We start from the raw sequence: 13,553 nt of genomic DNA, 5'->3' as shown, positions 1-13,553 counted from the left end.
ATTTTATTGCAGGCAAAACTTTAACAGAACAAACAATCCAGGTTTTCAGAAGAAGGTGCAGTTTGGAAATGAGAATACGAAGCTTGAATTGAGGAAAGTTCCTCCAGAACTTAACAATATCAGCAAACTTAATGAGCACTTCAGCAAATTTGGAAACTTAGTCAACTTACAGGTAAAAGCCACAAAATTCAGTGTTCTGTGATAATTTCTTATATTAAAGGGACTCACAAATGGGAAAAAAATAAGCGTGAGCTCTTTTTTTTGCTGCTTTATAATTAATGAAAGCCTGAAAGCTTTTGCATTTTTTCTGCCTTTTTTTTTTTTTTTTTACTTTCAAATTATTATTAATATAAAGTCTTCTCTTTTGTTTTTCATGGAAATCTCCTTGTAAGTTCAAAAACGAGAGCTTCCTCAGTCCTTAAATGAAGGTTCCAGGGGTTTATATTTTAACTAAGATCTTCCCCTCAGCTATTTTGTCTGACACTTAAGATAAATAATTTAAAACTTTTAAAACCAATCTGACCAAACACTCCTTTCCCTCCTCAACTGTAATAATCAAGCTATTTTCCCAGCCTTCCACAGTTTTTCAGGATAATCGGAGTATACAAGACCTGGATTTCTCAACTTCCATAATTAATTTATGTTTTCTTCTTGACATTGGCACGTACACAGAAGACTGGTAGACTTTTTAACCAAGCATATTTAAAAATAGAAAATATGAACAATGGAGTGTAGATATGTGATGAATATTCAAGTACCGTCACATCAATTGCTGCTTAGAAATATACATATGAAATGTCAATCTTAACTTTTTGCTCTTGTACCCGGTCTCTCAGACTAGATCAGAGATGCTCACTGTTGCCCTCCATCATGTTTGACTGCACATTCAATGCATGGTACACAGACCATCCTCTAGTTAACCTGAGGTGCCAGATCTTTATATGTACAGACACTCGCTTGCCCCGACTTCACATTGTGAAGAGACCACAACATACTCTTATCTTTTTATATAGTGGTGCCATTTAAAAAAAATATTCTGCATCCACCTTTCTGCTACGAGGTAGACAGCCTAGTCTACCCTCTCCATTCTCCCTATACATACAGGAAACTCCACTATAACATGCAGCTGCCTTTATCCTAACTCTTTCTTCCTTAAAATCTTATACATCAGAGTACCGTAGTTTAAGCAAGTAGTAGGATTCAGCAAGATGAATAACCCAAGTCTTTCTGGCTGCTCATGTTACTTCTAAAGGTTTTGGCTTTTATTCTTCAAGGTGTGCCAAATATATTAAAAATCGAACTGGTCTTATATAGCCAAACATCAAAACCTGGTAAAGAGATTGAGTTTCCACGTAATTCCTGTAGTGACTATGTATAGAATCTTCCTTACTGTGAGGTAATCTCCCCTCAGCCTTCCCAGTGGCTACATTTGTTTTGTACATTTATTTAAAACTGTGTGAAATATTAGGGTATTTGACCATTTGGCAACCTTCTTTGCTTTGTTCAGTTTTTTTTAAACAATCTTTGGTATGCGTACATTTACTTCAGCTTTCAGGTAAAGTTGCTTCTTGACATTAAGGATGTTTATCTGTTAATTTCCTTGTGGCTTTCAAAACATTGGGCCGGAGTAGAGTTCCGAACTTCTGCAATGTCCCCATCTCTTCGTGGCCTGCAGAATGTAGGAGCTCTGCATCGTTGCTGGGTCCCCACACTTCTCCTTGCCATGTGGCGCTTAGAAACTCTTACGTACATGCTTTGCTGGCTTTGTCTGGTCTCTGGAAGCTTGTACAGCTCTTCAGGTTTTCTCAGGAGCCTGAATTCCTCCATCATTACAAGGATTCCACCTCTCCTTGCCCTGTATAGTATTTATAAAATATACCTAGGCCTAATGCACATTATTACGTTGGACAAGGCAGACTTTAAAACAATTCATTTTGTTAAAATTGGCCTATGCATTGCATTTTACTATGTTTAGTTATATAAAATGTTTCCAGTTAAGCTATTTTTTGCTAGACAGCAAAAACTTCTAAAATTTCAAAATATAACTTTAAACTAACTGTAATATAAATTGTTTGATCTATTAATTGCTTTTTTATTTGAGTGACTTAGACGTAATCTCGTATGCCTAGTGGCACGTAAGGCAACCCAGTATTCCCACCCTTGTCCAGCGCAAGATGTTTGATTCCATCGCAAGTTGTCTCCATAATGGCAGCATTATTTCTGATTGTCCTTTGATTAGTCTGTCTTTTGTCCTGCATGCTCTTTTCCCTCTAGGTGGAATCCAGTGTAAGACTTATGTTGTACTTCTGCCACAGGATAGCCTGATGACATGGCCAAACCACCGTAGCTGTCTAATTATTGAGAAGGCAGTCTACTGACACATGCAGCACAGCACTTCCACTTTGTTTTCAGTGTCTCTCCGATAAATTCCCAAGATTCTTCTTAAATAAAGTTGGTGGAATATATTCAGCTTTCTGTTGTGTACTTTCACCATCTGCCATGTTTTTGAGGCATACTGTACTGTCAAAAGAACAGTAACTTTGTATAATATCATTTTAATGTGTAGCTGTGTCATCTTACTCCCCAGATGTTTGACAGATGAGAAAATGATCCACTACTTTCTCAGTTCTTGCCTTCAGTTTTTTAGTGAGCTGGCCATTAGCAGATATTGTACTTCCAAGATAGACAGAAGTCATCAACTCTTGACAGTGCTCTCTCATCTCCGTGGTTTTGGTCTTCTGCATACTGAATGAATCCCACTTTAGCAGCTTCTGCTTTTATGCTCATTAACAATTCTTTTTATTCCATCCAAGTTTGTATCCAATATGACTACAGTAACTCCTCGCTTAACATTGTAGTTATGTTCTTGAAAAATGCCAGTTTAAGCGAAACTGTGTTAAGCGAACCCAATTCCCCCATAAGAATGGAAATAGGGCAGGGTTAGGTTCCAGGGAAATTATGCCTTACTGCTAAATGATGAACTAGCACTCGGCTGAGCCCTCGAGGATTAACACATTGTTAATGTAGTCTCACACTCTACCAGGCAGCACTAATGGAGGGAGGAGACGCAGCATGGCAGAGAGAGACGTGTGTGTGTGTGTGTGAGAGAGAGACGCGCATTGCCCCTCTGAGTACGCTGACCCCACATTGCCTTTTTAAGTAGATCAGCAAGTTGAGACAGCAGCTGCTGCCAGCAAGCTCCCTCAGTCCTGAGCCCTGTTGTGTGTTCCCCCCTGCTCTGTGGAGATGCGGTACAAGGGGAGGGGGACACCCTGACATTAGCACCCCTATCTCCCTCCCTCCCTCCCTCACTTCCCCACCACAGCAAGCAGGAGGCTCCCGGGAGCAGCTCCAAGGCAGAGGGCAGGAGCAATTGGGGGAGGGACAGCTGAACTGCTCAGCAATTGATAGTCTGCTGGGTGGCTGCCGCACTGGGAACTTACGGGAGCTGGTGCGGGGGCTGCCGGTCCACCCTGATTCCAAGCCCCCGCCAGCTAGCTCCAATGGGCTGCCCTTTCTGCAAGCAGTGGACAAAGCAGGCAGCTGCCAAACGATGTTATAAGGGAGCATTGCCGAACTTTAAACAAGCATGTTCACTAATTGATCAGCGACGTAACGTTAACCAAGATGACATTAAATGAGGAGTTACTGTATATAGTTTGTAAAATCTAAGTCTCGCAGCTTCTCTCACCAAACAATACCTGTGTCTTTGGCAGCAGCAGTTGCTCTTCTCATCACAAAGTCTGTGACAGTGCACGGGAGCAACAGGGATAGTATGCAACCCTGCTGTACATCAGTAACAATTTTAAACTATTCTGTCTCCATTTGTCACACACAGTTTTTACCAAAAAACAATCATTGCTGGAATTTCATAATGTCTGAGTATCCTCTAGAGTGCTTTTCTGTGGACGTTATCAAATGCTCTAGTAAAATCAAAAGTTTAAAATAATCTTCTGGTATTCTAAATCTTTCTCAATAGCTCTTCTCAGTGTAAAAATCTGGTCTGAACACAACCTACCAGATTGAAATCTAGCCTGTCCCAGAGTACTTTTTCAAAAGCAGTTTTCATCCTATTCAAAATGGTAGTGCAAAACAGTTCTTCAGATACCGATAGGAGTGGTACCTCTCTGCAGTTATCACAAATAAGCTAGTCCCCCTTTTTAAGGATTTCATAGATGACATATCTTCTCCAGTCTTCAGGACAGATCTCCTTTCCCCAAGCTATTTTATACAAGCTACCCATGTAATTCACCATAATTTCCTCTCCTGCTTTTAACATCATCTGTCTTATCCATAACCTGATGTTTTACCACTCTTCAGCTGGTTTATGACCTCAGTTATTTCCTCAAAGGCAATTACTTCTAGTGATATAGGTAAGTCTGCTATTTCTTCACTTCTTTGAGTGTGTTAGTGGTTCTAGCTGGGTGAGCACAATCTCAAAATATTCCATTCAATCTGTTCACAAACCTTCCTCTCCAATTAAAATTGTACCATCTCGAGCTTTCATGATGCCACAACAGTTTGAGAATTGTGATGTCTGTTGTTTAGCTCTTTGAAAAAGATTTTTAGAATACCCTGCCTTGTACACCACCTCGGTTTCTTTGCTTCATTTTCCATCCATTTTCTTATCTGTTCTGGCTGATCTTTTAACTTCCTTGTCTTTGTCTGCATGCTCTTATTGCAGGATAGCTCTTTTACTATGGTCTCATGCGTGCTGAATTCTCTTCTTTAGTTCTTTCATCTCTTCAACTAACCTCCATGTGTTTTGGTTGGGGCCATTCTGCTTTCTTATATCTTCTCACCTCCACTGTAGTCGTGGCTCCATCCACACTTAATTCTTCAAAAATTTGCCTGTATAGTTTTCCATACATAGTTTTCTGATTATAACCATCATTATGAAGCTGCTACTGAATAAGTTCTGTTATGCCAGAAGAGGGAATAATTAGTCATTTTTCTCAGCTGTTTGGAAGATACAGAAGATATAGGATTTTTTGCCAAGTGACTACTCACTGGTCTACATGTGTATGTATACTGTGACCAGTATATTGGTTTACTTTTATACTGCGATGTTGTGTATATATCTTGGCATCACTAAGCTATATATACTGTAGAAACTTGGGATATTTCAATTGTGTGCTGGATATTTCAATTTAAAATACAAAAAAGCAATCTTGGAAGGCGTGATGGTGGTGAAGTTTTAATAATACATTGGGAAGATACTAATAAAATTTCTCTTAGGCTTGATTTGTTGCACATAGATTTGTAATTGACTGAAAAGAGAGCAGGCTTGTTATCCTTGGGTGTCCTCGCATACAATTATATATACAGAAACCACGTTAAATCAGAGTTCAGATGTATATGAACCCCATAATATTGTGTCCCATAAGACTAGTTTGTACTTCTTTTTTTAATTGTTCAATAGCAAGAGGCACTAATTTTCAGTAAGGACTATTTGTATATAAAGGTGTCTGGTTTAAAATTGGTGTGTTTTAATTTACAGGTATGTAAGTAACCTCATATCTTTTCTTTGACTCCCTGTCTTTAATAACAGCCAAACTGACTTCTGTAAACTAATACTAACAATAAATCTTTTAAGTTTAAAGTTAAGAACACCAAATACCTAACTGATACTGCATTTAAATTGGAAGCTTTTGAGTTCCTGAAAATAATGGTTTCATGGTAGTATTGACCGACATGTCAGTTTAAGTATGTTTTGTAGGAACTTCTGTGTAAGTTTGACTTTTCAGTATGAAATCTTAGGTTGCCTATCATGGTGATCCAGAAGGTGCCCTTATCCAGTTTGCCACCCATGAAGAAGCAAAGAAAGCTATATCAAGTACAGAAGCAGTATTAAATAATCGCTTTATTAAAGTCTATTGGCATCGAGAAGGCAGTGCTCCACAAATGTCAGCTACCATGCAAAAGGTAAAGGAGTTAAGTCTGTGTACTGGAATTTATCTAAATGTTGTTAAAATTGGTCATTGCAATTAAATTACTGGAATATAGACAAGACAGTTTAATAGTATAAATTTTAAAAGAACAGTAACTACTAACACTAGGAGTAACTGATTTTATTTAGGTTTCAGAGTAACAGCCGTGTTAGTCTGTATTCGCAAAAATAAAAGGAGTACTTGTGGCACCTTAGAGACTAACCAATTTATTTGAGCATGAGCTTTCGTGAGCTACAGCTCACTTCCTCGGATGCATACTGTGGAAACTGCAGAAGACATTATATACACAGAGACCATGAAACAATACCTCCTCCCACCCCACTCTCCTGCTGCTAATAGCTTATCTAAAGTGATCAAGTTGGGCCACACACACACAAAAACTCATTCTCCTGCTGCTCTCCTTATTACCAGCAGGAGAGTGAGTTTTTGTGTGTGTGTGGCCCAACTTGATGATCACTTTAGATAAGGTATTACCAGCAGGAGAGTGGGGTGGGAGGAGATATTGTTTCATTGTCTCTGTGTATATAATGTCTTCTGCAGTTTCAACAGTATGCATCCGAGGAAGTGAGCTGTAGCTCACGAAAGCTCATGCTCAAATAAATTGGTTAGTCTCTAAGGTGCCACAAGTACTCCTTTTGATTTTATTTAGAAGTTTTATAACAGAGCCTTGCTTTTCGGTCTCAGGTATAAGGTTCAAGAGCTGATTAGGAAAATATGAATTAAATCTTACATAAGTCTTTCCTAAGTACTATTATGCGACTTGTGGAATATTTCAATCCATGTAATTTCTGTTCTTCTGAGATAAAGCAAGGATCTAAACTAGTGTCTGCTCTGCTAAATGACATAATTGTTTTTAGGTGACATAGCCTTTTTCTTGTAGCATAAATAGACCGCCTTTCTTGTACTTTGCATCTTGTTTTTATGAGAGAATATCTCTGTTCTGCTAAACACCCCCCAAGACCTTGTTTTCCCTGCCCTCTTTCCTGATGTACATGCTCACTCCTGTAGGAAAGTGTGGTGGAATGTACTTCTGTACAGAGGTGCTCCTGTAGGAATATAGGAGTGTACACTTTCTGTAGGGAGTACATCAGACGTGTGCTTTTAGAGAACATGGGATTTGGAGGGAAGTGATGGGGGGGATACTTCGCTTTTTATGGGCCCCCTGAGTTCCACACATATGGGGAAAAAGAAAAGGAGGACTTGTGGCACCTAAGAGACTAACAAATTTATTTGAGCATAAGCTTTTGTGAGCTATAGCTCAATTCATCGAATGGGGAGAACTCAAAGTGAGATTTAGGGTTCTCCTTAGTGATAACTTACAAGCCTTGTTAGGTTGTTAATCACCAGGTGAGCCAATGTTTGGCTTGATTGGAGGTGTGATCAGCCTAATAAGGATTCTGCTAAGCCTTGCAGATTGGAGATGGAGTGTCTGCCAAGTAGCACCGCTACAGACTAGGGACCGAATGGCTAGGCAGCAGTTCTGTGGAAAAGGACCTAGGGGTGACAGTGGACGAGAAGCTGGATATGAGTCAGCAGTGTGCCCTTGTTGCCAAGAAGGCCAATGGCATTTTGGGTTGTATAAGTAGGGGCATAGCAAGCAGATCGAGGGACGTGATCGTTCCCCTCTATTCGACATTGGTGAGGCCTCATCTGGAGTACTGTGTCCAGTTTTGGGCCCCACACTACAAGAAGGATATGGATAAATTGGAGAGAGTCCAGCGAAGGGCAACAAAAATGATTAGGGGTCTAGAACACATGACTTATGAGGAGAGGCTGAGGGAGCTGGGATTGTTTAGCCTGCAGAAGAGAAGAATGAGGGGGGATTTGATAGCTGCTTTCAACTACCTGAAAGGGGGTTCCAAAGAGGATGGCTCTAGACTGTTCTCAATGGTAGCAGATGACAGAACGAGGAGTAATGGTCTCAAGTTGCAGTGGGGGAGGTTTAGATAGGATATTAGGAAAAACTTTTTCACTAAGAGGGTGGTGAAACACTGGAATGCATTACCTAGGAAGGTGGTAGAATCTCCTTCCTTAGAGGTTTTTAAGGTCAGGCTTGACAAAGCCCTGGCTGGGATGATTTAACTGGGAATTGGTCCTGCTTCGAGCAGGGGGTTGGACTAGATGACCTTCAGGGGTCCCTTCCAACCCTGATATTCTATGATTCTATGATCCTCCCAGTGGTTATGGGGTCTCAGAAGCTCCCCTCCAACCTCAGATTTTTGTACTCTTTAATCTGGACCTCAGGACCATGAATATCTGTGTCTTTTGTTTATTTGAATTAATATCTGGTCTCATATCTGCAATTTATATCCGAACAAATATTCCCTTTTACAAAATGCAGATTTTTATCTAGATTTCTGATGCCTCCAGATTCTGTGGTAATTTTTTCTGTATCTGTAACTGTGTGGTCCACAATTTTTTCCATATATGAAAAAGGCACTTCTGAATTAAAAATAAGTGGTTTGTTTTTCAATGACCTGTTGTCTTGTAAATTGTCCTGGCAGCAGCTCCTGTCCCACTCAGCCTCCTGTGCCCACAGGGAGAAATGCTACTGATGATAAAGATGGTTTTCGTTCGGGCTCTGCTAAATAATTCTTATCAAATGCCTGTGAGCATGCTCAGAAACACTTTTCAGTCTTATACAACTTGAATTTTTTTTTTGGCCATACCAAGCAGAGAGAGTTTGGATAGTGATCATCATGTGTTTCAAAGACCAGTTCGTTGTGCTGCAGTCTAGTTCAAAAAAGTCCTGGTAGACTTGCTCTTGCAGGGGGAAGACTTTTTCCCCACCTTTTATCCTTCTGTAATCTAAACAGCTGAGGGATAAAAATTGGTGTATAAATACCAAGGTCATTATCAAAACTGCAGAGATCTGTCATTGCAGGTGTTTTTTTCCCTGTCTTTTAGCAAATAAACAATGGAAGTAGAAGAGGATAATCTAACTTCATGAGAGGCACAGAAGTATGGCTCTTACTATTTTTTCAATGTCACTTGCCAGTTTTAACAGATCAAAGTTAAGAAAATTGTATCCAAAATGATTAGTGGTGAATAGAAATGCAGCTATTAACAGAGAAATAAACCCTAAAAACAGCAGAAAGGACAGGACTCTATACTTCAGGCAGTGGGCAGGGACATCATCGTTCAGTGTGAATAGCTCTGAGATACATTGAAATAAACTACTCTTAAATATAGAATAAAAGGGCATACATTATCCCAAGCATGTATATTAAAAGAAAAATATCTTTATAAAATCAGCACACTTCATGGAGAACAGTTTGAAAAAAGTGCACAGGGACTCCTTGAAGGAGACACCCTACCCTAGTGACTTCTAGTAACAAATATCCCAAACTGCTGGGGATGAGGCACTGGATGGGGAGGGCTCTGAGTTGCTACACTGAACTCTCTTCCAGGTACGTGTCTGGTGGATCTTGCCCACATGCTCAAGATCTAACAATCTAACTGATTGCTGTATTTGCAGTTTGGAAACCATTTTTCCCCAGGTCAGATTGGCAGAGCCCTGGGGGGTTTTCACCTTCCTTTGCAGCATGGGGCCCCGGTCATTTGCTAGTTCAACCTAAAGTAAATGGTGAATTCTTGGTCTCTAAATCATGATTTGAGGACTTCAGTAGCTCAGCCAGAGGTTATTGATCTATAATAGGAGAGGGTGGGTGAGGTTCTGTGGCCTATGATGGGAAGGTTATACTAGATGATCACGATAGTTCCTTCTGGGCGTTAAAGTCTGAGTCTGAGGTATATAGGTATCCATGAATATGAATTTATGCACAAAAATCCCTTGAGTGATAAGTCCAATTACTGTAAATACTATGCAATTACTCAATGAAGGTGCTTCTTTTGGTAGCAAGGGTAAACTTTTGTAATGGTAGAAAGGAAATACTGTAAATTTAAAAGGCAACAGTAGCAACTTCATTGTACCTTTATTGGTCTACATAGGCAGCAATCCCCTGTTGTTAGTATGTTAGTGTGCTTTGATTTAAAAGATTTTTTTTTTTTCTTCTTTTGAAGGTAATACAGCCTTTAGTTCAGCAGCCCAGTTTACCGGTAGTGAAGCAGTCGGTCAAAGAGCGATTAGGTCCTGTACCTGCAAGTAATATTGAGCCCGCAGAGGCTCAGAGTGCCAGTACAGAAATTGCTCAGGTATGTATAGCTTGCCTAGAGAAATGTCTGTGATAAGTAATTAAAATAATATCTTTCCTCATGATATGTTTGTAATGTTTTCATAACTCAAAAATGTATGCATAGATATAATGTAGTTGTAGAGGACACCATATAAAAATGTGCATTTATCACATGAATGTATCTGTATTTTTGTATGAGTAATATTTCTGGAGAGTCTTTCTAAATCTAATGATATTTGGCTAGTTCTGTTTGGGTTTGCAGCACTGCAGAAGATTATCTCCTAGTTTTTCAATGAAATTTTCTAAAAACTTGAAAACATTTCTGTCCATGTTATATCTTTAATAAAGAAACTACTTTTTTCAGCATTTTGAAATCAGCTTTTATTTTTTGATAAAAACCTAACTATCTCTCTTGCATCACCCTGAGTTGCAACGTAGTGGTTGGTATGGCAGTGCCTCTGAACTCATTTTGAAGACCAATTTTTAGATGCTGAATACCTAATTTTTGTTATATTTTGCTATGTTGGACAGAGTAAATCTTGTCACAGTTCTGGGGAATGGATTAAATTTGTTGAGCTATTTCTACCTTCCCATTGCTAAAGCACTCGGGCACATCATGAAAAATAATCTTTCACAGAATAATAAAACAGTAGTATAAAGATTTCACAACAGAATAATTTGCATATTATCAGGAAAAAAAAAACCCTCTATTAAAATAGGTTAACTAAAAGCTTGACCAAATAAAGCTTTCACCTTTAAATTTCTAATGTATTGGAGCAAACATAGGTCATACAATTGATATCCTTTTATTTTGTTGTATATAATCCTGTTCTGATTGTACAAGTATTTTCTTAATATTTGCATTAAATTGTGAAACAGCTAATACTTGCACAGTGTAGCATTTGTTAAGAATTGTCACTTTAAACGTTTTTTGTTTCAATATTCACTCATTTATTTTAGGTAGCAAAATATGTGGTAGAAATCAAGATAAATAGGAAACCAAATATACTTGTCCAATTCATCTCCTAAATGTCAGTCCACTGTAGTAAAAGCCGTGGAAACTATTGAGTCCACTTTCTTGGAATTCACTGTGCCTTCATAGAGCCCTGTTGACTTGCAGGGCTGGACCCAAACTGTCTGCATGAGCAAAATTTTAAACACATTAGTAAGGCCACGTCTGCACTCCACAAGTTCTGCAGCAATGCCGATATAGTGTAGACACTTCATGCATCGATGGAAGGGGTTTTTCCATCAATGTAGTTAATTCACCTCTCTGAGACGGGGTAGCTTTGTTGACAGAGGAGTTCTTGTCGACCTAGCTGCGTCTAAAGTGTGGGTTAGGTTGACCGTACTGTGTTGCACAGGACATGAAATTTTTCACAGCCCTGAGGGACATAGTTAGCCTGATCTAATTTTCAAGTGTGGAGCAGGTCTAGGACAGCTGCTTTCTCATTAAATAAGAGAACATGTATTTTCTAGCATGTATTTTCATTTTGTACCAAATACATGGGAGAACTCATACCTGTGTAGGTTGGAAAAGGATGTGGCATCTAAATGTAAGATCTTTGTTCCGTAACTTGAGTGCTAATGCAGAATATTCTTAGAGGAGATAGAGCTTTCCGAATGAAGATGGGCTATTAGTGTTGCCAACTTTCTTCTGTAACCATTATCTTTGGGTTTTAACTGTCTCCTCCTTCTGAAGTCACATACTTAGATTCTTGATGATGATGGTTGTCAGTAATTGCTCCTGTTGAACCTGCATTGAAAATGGTATGAGGTGCTATCCTGTGGTGGGTTTTGTCCTGTCTATCTTCACAGTTAGACTGCTTGGAGCACTGTTTTAGGGGACTAGTCATTAACAGGTGGCAGAGATAGGTCAGATTCTAGTTCATATGGTGCTTAACTTGTCTGCAGAAGCAGTTAGAATCTTCACCTGCCAAAAATCAACAGATCTAATCGATGTTTCAGGCTTTTGACAGTCAATATCTTTGCCAGCTCACCAGCAGCATTACGAACAGATGGTCAGCTTGTGGTTTGGAAATCTTTCCAAGAACTTTAAAGGAGGCAAAGCACCATAGTACACACTATGATTCCTGAAAGATTGCAAGATTAATCTCTACCTTTAAATACTCTTCAAGTATTGGATCATGTCTATAAGTAGACATTTTCAGCATCGGACAATTACTTTATCCGAAAACCTTAGTTTAGAATTCAGAAAATGCAGAAGTCCTGAAAGCACCTCTTTGCAATTGATATCTGGAAACTGCAACTTATAATGTTCTAACTTGAGCAGGATTTCCTTTTAAATTGTGATTTATTTGTAAGTGCCTACAGAGATACTCCTTGGTCTGCTAGTGTGAAACATACTTTTTCCAAAATAAGGCCCCCTGATGCTACAGTTGGATGCGTTTGGGCAAATCCTTGTCATGTCAGTTCATTTTGGAATCAGTGCCTATCTTACCAGACAGCTCTTATATTCAAGGAATATATCTTATACCATTTTACCTGGATTGTCACACTTAAAATCTGATAATTTTTAGATCTTAAAAAAAATCCTCCAGACTTCGCAGAACCCTTTTTGTTATAGTCTGCATTCAGCATTGTACAGTTAAAACTTTAGCACTTAGTTATAATCTTATACAATTACACAGGGTTAGAAAAGAACTAATTATTTTTTCTTCTTGTTAGAATGTGACTAAATTATCTGTGAAAGATAGACTGGGTTTTGTGTCAAAACTGCCTGCTCCAGCAACAGAGAAAGTAAGAAAATGCATGTCTGATTATTCCTTCTACTCACATTTGTATATCAGCTGTATCCTTGATACAAAATTAATTTTGTTTGAACTTTGTCCTTATCATAAATACCTAATTGAAACACAATTAACCAGGGCTTTGGAGCTGTGCTCCAGCTCCGCTCCAGCTCCAGGCAAAAACCTGCGGCTCCACTGCTCCGGAGCTGCTCCGCGGGCTCCGCTCCAAAGCCCTGCAATTAACTGCTAAAAGTAGTCTCAGAGAAAGTATACAGCAAGTATACTTTGCTTAATGAATGGTTAAATTGCAATGGGAATAAAATGCAATGGGGCGTGTACTACTATTTCACATTTTGAACTTCAGATATTGGGTTGTATGCTTTCTACTACCAACAATTTGTCTGAACTCCTTCTAGAATATCTATTCTAGAGCCTAAATTGTTAGCACGTTACTTGGTTGAACTTAAATTGCAAATACATTTTTAAGTAATATTTAAGTAGTTTAGCTGGTCTCTCCTTTTTTGTTAAATGGCTTCTGATTAATCTTTGTTTCTGTGTGTCATGGCAGTAGTAGCCAAAACTTCAGGAGATAAGACTGGATTTAAGGCAAATATCAGCATTTTTTTCTTTCATTGGTTTCCTGCTGTTTGTGAAGCAGACTGTCCTGAAGGCATTTGTAGAAGTACAGTTTGGAGGAGTGGAGTTTTTTGTAACTA

At 38.9% G+C, this 13,553-nt stretch overlaps 1 protein-coding gene across 1 annotated transcript in view; it reads left to right on the top strand.

Moving 5' to 3' along the window:
- Positions 1 to 13,553, top strand: part of RBM26 (RNA binding motif protein 26) — a 102,069-nt gene that overhangs the window by 35,170 nt on the left and 53,346 nt on the right. The window contains exons 11-14 of the mRNA XM_077812633.1: positions 13 to 172; positions 5,761 to 5,925; positions 9,975 to 10,106; positions 12,776 to 12,847. Coding sequence (XP_077668759.1) covers positions 13 to 172; positions 5,761 to 5,925; positions 9,975 to 10,106; positions 12,776 to 12,847 — 529 coding nt within the window. The remainder of the gene's footprint in view (positions 1 to 12; positions 173 to 5,760; positions 5,926 to 9,974; positions 10,107 to 12,775; positions 12,848 to 13,553) is intronic.

This window comes from Eretmochelys imbricata, chromosome 1 (genome assembly GCF_965152235.1).
Source record: "Eretmochelys imbricata isolate rEreImb1 chromosome 1, rEreImb1.hap1, whole genome shotgun sequence".
Classification (NCBI taxonomy): Eukaryota; Metazoa; Chordata; order Testudines; family Cheloniidae; genus Eretmochelys; species Eretmochelys imbricata.
This window is presented reverse-complemented; position numbering and strand designations above follow the sequence as displayed.